The sequence below is a fragment of the Sinocyclocheilus grahami genome, unplaced genomic scaffold (assembly GCF_001515645.1).
Source record: "Sinocyclocheilus grahami isolate Dianchi unplaced genomic scaffold, SAMN03320097.WGS_v1.1 scaffold14.1, whole genome shotgun sequence".
Lineage (NCBI taxonomy): Eukaryota > Metazoa > Chordata > Actinopteri > Cypriniformes > Cyprinidae > Sinocyclocheilus > Sinocyclocheilus grahami.
The window spans coordinates 49,605-61,297 of record NW_015505193.1 but is presented as its reverse complement, the minus strand read 5'-3'; the positions used below and the strand labels follow the sequence as shown (position 1 = coordinate 61,297).

The 11,693-nt window shown below is 34.3% G+C and overlaps 1 protein-coding gene across 3 annotated transcripts in view; it reads left to right on the top strand.

Annotated features, from left to right (window-relative positions):
- LOC107599782 (transmembrane protein 53-like) overlaps positions 1–11,693 on the top strand; it is a 26,543-nt gene that overhangs the window by 7,138 nt on the left and 7,712 nt on the right. For all 3 annotated transcript variants that reach the window (XM_016291485.1, XM_016291477.1, XM_016291476.1), the window contains exon 2: positions 1,180–1,670. In XM_016291485.1, the coding sequence (XP_016146971.1) occupies positions 1,193–1,670 (478 nt within the window). In that variant the 5' untranslated portion in view covers positions 1,180–1,192. The remainder of the gene's footprint in view (positions 1–1,179; positions 1,671–11,693) is intronic.

Sequence of the window (11,693 nt, the reverse complement as noted above, 5' to 3'; positions counted from 1 at the left end):
GTGCAGATCATGATTAAAATGCAGTGGTTGCCTCTAATTTCAAATGGCTAGATATTTTTTGTTTAAAGCCAGTTTGTTTGTTATAAAGCAAATAGCCAATAAATAAATTTGCTGAAAAATCAGTATCAGAATCCAATTTGCTAGTTAAAAAAAAAAGAAAAGAAATTCTGAATCAGCTATGATCGGCGTAATACTAAGTAAAAGGCCTCAAATTTGAAGTACAATCTGGGATGTCTTTTTCTATCAATCCTTCAATAGATAGATCTTGTCTTTCATAAAGGCCGAGGTCAGGGATCTTGAGCCTAAAAAGGTTGGTGAACACTGCTCTAAAGAAACGGGATTCCCTAAATTATCGTCATTGATATCGTTATCGCAATAAATATCAGAAATTATCGTGATATATTTTTAAGCCCATATCGCCCATCCCTAGATAAGACATATGAATTAGCCAAGTCATGCTTTATGAACTTTCAGCCAAGTTTCTGTTGCCATTTCTTATTCATTTCCAAGAGTGCATTACATACATAACATTGGGTTATGATACTCAATTTAATACTCTATCAAAATACAAACATTTGAATATATTTTTTTTATATAAAAATTAATTACATTTTATGCACTGAAACTGACAGAGAATCAGCACTGTATAGACTCAGTGCTATAGATACCAACATGTTAATGAAGTGTCACGTCATTAAAGGCAGAATAGAAAGTCTCAGTAAGTCAAGTAGGTGGACTTGGTCTTGTGAGAGCATTGTGCTCAAAGGTCAAGGTCAGCTGGACAGTAGTTTGAGAGTCATGGAACAAACACATGCCATTTGTTCTTTGACCTTGCATTGTGCAAGAAAATGCATTGTTCAGATCAGTTTTATATTGAAGATGAAGTTCTCACAAAATGTCAACGTTATCAAATGCGTTGTTTAAAGGCTTTTAGTCGGTCACCAAAACTACCTCACTGATGTAATTCAGTCAGACTGCTATCACTCCTGGTCAGAGGCTTTATTTTGTTTGCAGTGTTACATTTCAACTTGATCAATTTAATGGTGCAACACTTAAATATTTTGCATTTCATGAATTGTAGATTGCTCTCTCCCAGGGGACAGACACGTGAGTAAGTTTGTCAGCTGTGACTTTTAATAAAAGTGATCTGTTGTTCTTTCCGCTGTGTCCTTTCTTTAGCTCACCTGCTATCATGCTTTCCAGAGCGGCCACCATGGCTGGGGTCACTGCTCACAAGATCAGTAAACACATCACCTTCCTCGCCAATGACGTTGCTTGGACTCCCACGGCTAGTGTTTCACCTGTTCACCCTAAACCAATATTGCTGATGCTGCCATGGCTGGGCTCCAGACCGCAGGCCATTGCCAAGTACTGTGATATTTACTTTCGCACAGGCTTTGATGTGCTCATAGTGGAAAGTGCGGTGAGCCAGTTCTTGTGGCCTCGCTGGGGGTTGGAGTATGGTGGCCATGTGCTGGAATTATTAGAGAGCGAGTGCTTCTCACAGCGCCCCCTACTGGTCCATGCTTTCTCCATAGGTGGATATACATTTGGTCAGGTGCTTGTTCATGTGGCCAAAGACACCCAGCGTTACCAAGGCCTGACAAACAGGATCAGGGGTCACATCTACGACAGCCTTGTCATGGGATCGCTGGAACATATGGCCAACGGTACGTACAGAGATAGCTATGTATGTATGTATGTATGTATGTATGTATGTAAAAGTATTCATTTTTTTCACGTTTTGTTATATTGCTGCCTTATGCTAAACTGCTTTAAATTACTTTTTTCCCACATCAATCTATACTCCATACACCATAATGGTAGAGCAAAAAACAGCTTTTTTTTATTTGTAATTAATTTACGAAGTTGTGACAATTCTGTTTTTGCTTTGTCAGTATGGTGTATGGAGTCTTGATTGATGTGGGGAAAAAGTAATTTAAAGCAATTTAACATAAGGCAGCAACATAACAAAACGTGAAAAATATATATATACACACACACACACACATACAGGGCTGCATTAAGAGGGGCCCTTCATCAACGAGAACTACAGCCTATATTCAAATTTTATTTGAGCATTTTTAATTCAAACTAAGGCCACCGGCTCGACAATAAGGACTGCCCGGGGTCAGCGTGAAAGACGCTTGGGATGGATAATGGATTTGTCATGAAATTTAAACATTCAAGAGAGTTTAAAGCATTCATGCAGACGCGGGAGAGAGCTCCATTCAGTGTGTTCTGAGCGCACAGCCACGTCTCAAACAGCACGCAAGCCTGAATTGCATTTCTTTCCGGGAAAATGCATACAAAAGTAAAAAGTATACAATGTTATTTTGATTATTCAATTTCTGTACCTGAATACCTACAAACTCAGAAACCTAACGCATTGTTTAATTTTTATATTTGTTCTATTCATTTATTTAGGCTATTTGTGCTATTGTTTGTCTTCGATTGGAATCGAGAATTGTAAAATTTAACAGGTAGGCCTATCTATAAATTTGGTATTGAAAAAACTGATAAAACAATAGTTTTTTTGTTGTAGTTGTTTTTTGTGGCAGGGCAAATCAAAATTTTAACCACTGAGCCCTTTTGGCCAAATCACAAGTGTGAATTTTCAGTTGCTTCACGATTTGATTCAATTGATTATGATGCATCACAATGTATCTTCTCCAATTATTTAATTAATAATAATTACCATAGTAATTATCACAATAAAGCTCTTTTTTGTTATTTTACCTTTGTTAGCCTATTAAAAATAAAAACAAAGATGCAAATAAACTGTAGAGAAAATACAATATAGGCCTATACAAATTAACAGTGCTTTACTTTTACATCTATTTTACAGAAGCAAGACATACAGAAATTGAATAATCAAATGGAAGTATAATCATTGCATATTCTTTAGTGTATTAATTACAAAAAATAAAGCTACACATTCATTGTCAAGAGGAGTAATTCCCTCTTTTGTTGTTTTTGTAGCTATTAAATAAATATCTAAATCATGAATCCTATTACACATCAGAATTTTCCACAACTGTTTACGAAATAACCGTCTGTTTACGCGAATACTCACCAAAACTGATATTCAGATATATTTCTTAATTAAAATAGCCTATAACAAGAGTAATTTATTATAATAAAACAGTAGCCTACATTAATATGTATGATAATATGCCTATTTAATTACATTTATGCAGAATCGTCCACATCAGCATTGTGATGCATCATAAAAGTGATCATATTCCACAGTTCTAGTGTGTGATGGCTAATACTGCGAGCTCAACTGTTAAGATGAAAAAGGAGTTTATTATTTGACTAATTATAGCCTACTGTATCTAGCTACTGCTAGCATGACCTACCTTTGCCGTGATCTGCATCTTCTCTTAGCCTTGCGCAGTGCTTGAAGTGGAAAAAAAGAAGAGCCGGTACTCACCCGCTTTAATAATTCACAATGTATGTATAGTGCCTCAATCAATCAATAATTAAATAAGTTTTCAATACATAATTAGCACAAGTCAAGCTGCGATACCAAACAGGACCACAGGGAGATGCCAAAGACTACTAAATCGCCTGCCTTTACTACTATATGGATCCATTCAGAATCGCTAAATCTCTGACCACAGCATAATCAGCGTTCATTATAAAACACTCATGCTTTTAAGCCAAATACACGGTGAAAAGAATAATTTTACTGCATCTGGACGTAATTCACTATTCTCTCTGCAATCGCTGATGAAATTGGCCGTGTTTTCTCTGCATTAGCGCTGTTTTGAACTTACTGTTTGAATTCATTTACTGGATCCTTAGACTTTCCAGGAGTTTACAGGTTTAAAATGATGTGATCGCAAAAGCTTGCTTTTTTCATTTTAAGATATTATTTTCGTTATAAAGTACTGACTGATTCAAATGGTCCTCAATAATTAATAATTATTCTACTACTCTGCGCGCCTCCCCTGACATGCTCTCGCACACCACACACTCCGCTTGCATTCATTCACGTGATTGGTCGAGATGAGAGGTGATCTCGCCTGGGTAGTGTGATTTTATATATTGTAATTTCTAATCATATATGGGATCATATATTCACCCAGACCCTGACACTTTTACTCTGAGTACCGGCAACATGTCAGAAGTGACGGCACACACAAAAAAGTGCAGGTAACCTAAAGGCTGAAGTATTGAAGTACTGCGTACCGGCCCACTTCAAGCACTGGCCTTGCGTTAAAATATGCCGTGAAATTTGGATTTTTTTTTTCAACAAATTTGACTGCATGAGTTTTCACTTGATGACATTGCGTGACTTTGCTTTATTTTCCCTTGTCTCTTTCATATTTGGGAGTGTTTTACTGACACTTCTCGTGCAGGACATGCAACTCCCCACACACGCATTCAAACCAAAAGCGATAAAGTGTAATTTTAAGGTAACTGTATAAAATGCAGTTACAATATTTCCGGCATCACCGGGGGCCCCCCTCAGCCTTGGGCCCTGGGCTTAAGCCCAGGTAAGCCTGTGCATTAATGCATCCTTGAATGAATGAATATATATATATATATGAGAGAGGCCTGGGACAATAAATCGATGCATCGCGATTTGTGGATCGATTCTGAGATTTTCGGAATGAATCGTGATTCTCTCTCGAATCGATTCTGAGCTTAGTTTTTAACAGCAGATTGCGCTCTAGGCTAGTTTTTAACCGTACACTCAAACGAAGAGTTCGGCTGAGTAATGTAAGTGGTTAAATGTAAGGCTTTTATGATGCGAGATTAATGTAAACACAGCCCACTGTGAACATCCTTGTAATTCGCTTCAACCTTTTCAAACTTTATGAATGATTATTTTAGGTTCAAATGGTGCGTTTGTAAGCAACTGGAAGCAAGCAGAATACGGCTATTTCTAAAGTATATGCAGTGCCATCTGCTGTTAAAAAAATAAGCTCAGAATCGATTCAAGAGAGAATCGCGATGCCTTCGGAAAATCTCAGAATCGATGCAGAATCATTTCTCAATTGACGATGCATCGATTTATTGTCCCAGCCCTTATGTACATATACAGTATCTCACAGAAGTGAGTACACCCCTCACATTTTTGTAAATGTTTTATTATATCTTTTCATGTGACATCACTGAAGAAATTACACTTTGCTACAATGTAAAGTAGTGGGTGTACAGCTTGTATAACAGTGTAAATCTGCTGTCCCCTCAAAATAACTCAACACACAGCCATTAATGTCTAAGCCGTTGGGCACAAAAGTGAGTACACCTCTAAATGAAAATGTCTCGGGTCTCAGGTGTGAATAGGGAGTAGGTGTGTTAAATTTGGTTTTATTGCTCTCACTCTCTCATACTGGTCACTGGAAGTTCAACATTGGCCAAGATAGGCAGCAGTACAACCATGCATACATACATACATACATACAGGTACAAAATATAGTAACATAAAACAACTGAAATAGCGAATCCTTTAAAATATTGCTTACATTTCCTCAGTTATTCAAACAGCAGATACATAAAGAGCAAACAACATTTACATTATCAAAGAACATCGTCACTGACTTCAGTCTAGCACAGGTTTATGCACTTTAAAAAAAAAACTCCCATTATAATCAGTGAAGCTACACTTTATCATGAATAAATCTCTTATACTTAACTCGTACATCTGCACTTTATTTATGATGAGAGAATTTTTACAGAGCATAATTCAGTCAGTGAGTGCACACTGAACAACAAAACTCCGGTCTTTCAGCGATGACTCATCTGAACACCTCTGATTGGCCATTGCATTTATAAACTCAACTGAATCGTGTGTGATTAGTTTGGTTATAACGCACAACACTGTAAAAGCATGTAAAAAGAAATCTGATGGTACAAATTAGCCCTAATATTTAATTAGATAATAATACTAGCCTGATAATAATAATAGTCGGTACCGCTGCTCCCTATACGCAGAGTACACATTTTCTATATTAATATTAACACGTACATATACGTAAATAAAAACATGAACATATAATTATAAAAAATGCGTTTGACTGTGAACGCAGTAGACCGGCGAAGCACACGTGACGTGCCATCCCCGCATCCGCGCCTGCCTCATGTTTGTGGCTGACTGCAAATGATCATAACTGATGGACAACTATGCCCGGGAAAAGACATCAGTAGTCCGGCGCTGAGATAAGAATAATAATAATAGTAAAAAAAAGCCCAATATGAAGCCCATGCATCACTTTTAGGCACGTTCATAATCCTGTGAATCTTTTTTGGATGTTGACGTTAATAACGTGTTTTAATGTCGGTAAAAATATCACCGCCGCATCTGTCTTAATATTCTCTCAGAGTTTTCATGTTCCCTAACGAAAATGTACCATAATTTTACTATGAATAAAAAAAAAAACATGGCTCTTGTAGCGGTGGTAACCACAAATTAACCACGGTTTTGATACTTCAAATCGCTTCAAATAATATTTTACGACGTATTCAAATAATGTCTTTGTGGTATTACAAACAGACCTAAGCGAACAACAACCTTTAAAATGACATAAAATGCATTATATAAAAACAATGAGGCAATAATGATTGGTTAATTTAATAATAATTGTATGGTTTCATTGAATAACACTGTTAAAATACATAATGTAATAGGCTACAAAATAAACAATTTATGTACATTACATATTGTTACAAATGCCTGCAAAGGGCGCCAACGGCCTGGTAATTACTGTTGTAACACTTACAGGATGATCAAATCCTTGTTAAATATTGACCAAACATTTAATACAAATGTCCACTTAATCTTTAATGTTTGGCCACCTTTTTGCGATAGAAATGCTAGCCTCTATTTCTTCAACAAAAACATGTGGACATCCCAACCTTTACAAAAACTAGGCTAATCCTTGGGTTTTATCCAAGTAAAACTGCTTAATTTTCTTTTGTGCGATTTCTGAATGCTTGACTATAAAATCAATCAGACAACGACATGAAAAAATACTAAATTCACAAAGTTTTTTATTTCTGCTTCTCAGGAGGATATATATATATATATATAATAATTATTATTTTTTTTTACCTTTAACCAGGAAAAACTCATTGAGATTAAAAATCTCTTTTTCAAGAGTGTCCTGGCCAAGATAGGCAGCAGTACAACCATGCATACATACATACATACATACAGGTACAAAATATAGTAACATAAAACAACTGAAATAGCGAATCCTTTAAAATATTGCTTACATTTCCTCAGTTATTCAAACAGCAGATACATAAAGAGCAAACAACATTTACATTATCAAAGAACATCGTCACTGACTTCAGTCTAGCACAGGTTTATGCACTTTAAAAAAAAAACTCCCATTATAATCAGTGAAGCTACACTTTATCATGAATAAATCTCTTATACTTAACTCGTACATCTGCACTTTATTTATGATGAGAGAATTTTTACAGAGCATAATTCAGTCAGTGAGTGCACACTGAACAACAAAACTCCGGTCTTTCAGCGATGACTCATCTGAACACCTCTGATTGGCCATTGCATTTATAAACTCAACTGAATCGTGTGTGATTAGTTTGGTTATAACGCACAACACTGTAAAAGCATGTAAAAAGAAATCTGATGGTACAAATTAGCCCTAATATTTAATTAGATAATAATACTAGCCTGATAATAATAATAGTCGGTACCGCTGCTCCCTATACGCAGAGTACACATTTTCTATATTAATATTAACACGTACATATACGTAAATATAAACATGAACATATAATTATAAAAAATGCGTTTGACTGTGAACGCAGTAGACCGGCGAAGCACACGTGACGTGCCATCCCCGCATCCGCGCCTGCCTCATGTTTGTGGCTGACTGCAAATGATCATAACTGATGGACAACTATGCCCGGGAAAAGACATCAGTAGTCCGGCGCTGAGATAAGAATAATAATAATAGTAAAAAAAAGCCCAATATGAAGCCCGTGCATCACTTTTAGGCACGTTCATAATCCTGTGAATCTTTTTTGGATGTTGACGTTAATAACGTGTTTTAATGTCGGTAAAAATATCACCGCCGCATCTGTCTTAATATTCTCTCAGAGTTTTCATGTTCCCTAACGAAAATGTACCATAATTTTACTATGAATAAAAAAAAAACATGGCTCTTGTAGCGGTGGTAACCACAAATTAACCACGGTTTTGATACTTCAAATCGCTTCAAATAATATTTTACGACGTATTCAAATAATGTCTTTGTGGTATTACAAACAGACCTAAGCGAACAACAACCTTTAAAATGACATAAAATGCATTATATAAAAACAATGAGGCAATAATGATTGGTTAATTTAATAATAATTGTATGGTTTCATTGAATAACACTGTTAAAATACATAATGTAATAGGCTACAAAATAAACAATTTATGTACATTACATATTGTTACAAATGCCTGCAAAGGGCGCCAACGGCCTGGTAATTACTGTTGTAACACTTACAGGATGATCAAATCCTTGTTAAATATTGACCAAACATTTAATACAAATGTCCACTTAATCTTTAATGTTTGGCCACCTTTTTGCGATAGAAATGCTAGCCTCTATTTCTTCAACAAAAACATGTGGACATCCCAACCTTTACAAAAACTAGGCTAATCCTTGGGTTTTATCCAAGTAAAACTGCTTAATTTTCTTTTGTGTGATTTCTGAATGCTTGACTATAAAATCAATCAGACAACCGTATTAAAATCATAACGACTGTCTACCTTGTAATTTGTAAATAATACAATTTACTTATTTACTTTTATATTTTATTAAGGTTCTGTTTTGACCTCTATAGTAGGTTTTTTTTTTTTAACGTCCATAATATTTTGGGGAGGGGGCACAACAATACAATTCTGCTTAGGGCACCCATTTGGCCAGCAGCGGCCTTGATAATAGTCTTGATATCGTCAAAGGCATCAGCCACAGGTGATATCTCTGACTATTGGTGATACACTACTCTACTCTCATCTATCAGCACGACCCTATTTCATATCAATGTTAAAAACGGTTGTGAGGACACATTTTTTTGTAAAAGCCATGATACTTTTTTGCAGGATTCTTTGATGAACAAAGTTCAAAAGAGCATAATTTTTTTTAATAGAAATCTTTTGTAACATTATAGAAGTCACCTTTGATCAACTAAATGCATCCTTTGTAAAATAAATAAAAAAATTTAATGATTTATTTCTTTTAAAAATAAATCTTAACAGTAAACAAATATAGTGTATCTATTATAATATAGCAAAATTTCTTTTAAATACATCCTTAGGGGCCATTCACACAGAAAGCAGTTTTTCCATTTCACTGCACCAAAAACACATTATACTATGCAGTTTTAGTAGTACACTGAATGTGTTGTTTCTTATCTAGTGTGGTTCCTGTGGAGCTAATCCCATAACAGATTCTTAACACATACTGGAAAATTAAAGTTGACATTAAACATATAAATCAATCAGCCTGTGCTAATAATTATAGGTTACTTGATTACTCGTATCACGGTTTTTCATGTTTGATTTGAAACTTGATTAAAAAACAATGTACATTCTCATCCAAAAATTCACATTTCTCCAAAATAACAATGTAGGAATATCACGCTTGTAAAATAAAAGCTCAATACTACTTTGTTGAAAATAAAAAATGTAATTGTTTTGTGAATTGCAGTGCATAACACTACTACCTGTAAAATTCTTGAAACCTTTCTACTCAACAGTACTTAAAAAATTTGATACACTACTCTACTCTCATCTATCAGCACGACCCTATTTCATATCAATGTTAAAAACGGTTGTGAGGACACATTTTTTTGTAAAAGCCATGATACTTTTTTGCAGGATTCTTTGATGAACAAAGTTCAAAAGAGCAGAATTTTTTTTAATAGAAATCTTTTGTAACATTATAGAAGTCACCTTTGATCAACTAAATGCATCCTTTGTAAAATAAATATAAAAATTTAATGATTTATTTCTTTTAAAAATAAATCTTAACAGTAAACAAATATAGTGTATCTATTATAATATAGCAAAATTTCTTTTAAATACATCCTTAGGGGCCATTCACACAGAAAGCGGTTTTCCATTTCACTGCACCAAAAACACATTTTGTGTGAACTGGCTCTTATACTATCCAGTTTTAGTAGTACACTGAATGTGTTGTTTCTTATCTAGTGTGGTTCCTGTGGAGCTAATCCCATAACCGATTCTTAACACATACTGGAAAATTAAAGTTGACATTAAACATATAAATCAATCAGCCTGTGCTAATAATTATAGGTTACTTGATTACTCGTATCACGGTTTTTCATGTTTGATTTGAAACTTGATTAAAAAACGTACATTGAAATGTACATTCTCATCCAAAAATTCACATTTCTCCCAAATAACAATGTAGGAATATCACGCTTGTAAAATAAAAGCTCAATACTACTTTGTTGAAAATAAAAAATGTAATTGTTTTGTGAATTGCAGTGCATAACACTACTACCTGTAAAATTCTTGAAACCTTTCTACTCAACAGTACTTAAAAAACAAATTGTTTTTGAATGAAGTCTCTTATACTCACCAAGTCTTCATTTAATCAAAAATATATATATCAAATATAGTAATACTGAGAAATATTGCTGCAGTTTAAATTTCTATTCGAATACATTTTAAAATGTAACTTATTCCTGTGACGCAAAGCTGAATTTTCAGCATCATTACTCCAGTCTTCAGTGTCACATGATCCTTCAGAAATCATTCTATGCTTATTTGGTGCTCAAGAAACATTTCTTATTATCATCATTATCATTTTTTTCAGTATTCTTTGATGAATAAAGATATCAAAATAAGAGCTTTTATTTGAAATGGTAATCATTTATAGTAACTTTATACATGTCTTTACTGTCACTTTAAAAAAAAATAAATTTAATGCATACTTGCTGAATAAAAGTATAAATTGCTTTAACCTCCTGAGCGCCAGTCTTCAGTGTCACATGATCCTTCAGAAATCATTCTATGCTTATTTGGTGCTCAAGAAACATTTCTTATCATTATCATTATCATTTTTTTCAGTATTCTTTGATGAATAAAGATATCAAAATAAGAGCTTTTATTTGAAATGGTAATCATTTATAGTAACTTTATACATGTCTTTACTGTCACTTTTAAAAAAAATCAATTTAATGCATACTTGCTGAATAAAAGTATAAATTGCTTTAACCTCCTGAGACCCTGTGACCTCATATGAGGACATTATATTTTAGTGTATTTCTCTGAGACTATACATGCCACAGTTTTAACAGAGCACATTCAGGGCTTTTCAGAGATACTAAATGTTTGGATGTTTCACCATGATCACTCCCGCTCCTTGGTCTTCAGATATGTCTGATATTAATTTAGTGACACACTTATGGAAATATGATAATATTTTGTAATTATCATTTAAATCGGTCTAATTTTAAAACTGTCTGTCATAAATCAACATCTCCGGAAAATGTTATGGGGTTTCAAATCACAATATGACTTTCTGTTACGAAACAGGATGTTGATTTCATACATGTCCTCATATGAGGACACCGGGACTAAAAGCATGTTTATTAGCATTTTGGGAGACATAAAAAATGAATAGGGAAAGAAATTGTTTCAATATTCTATGAAATATTATATATTATTATGAAAATCTTGTCAA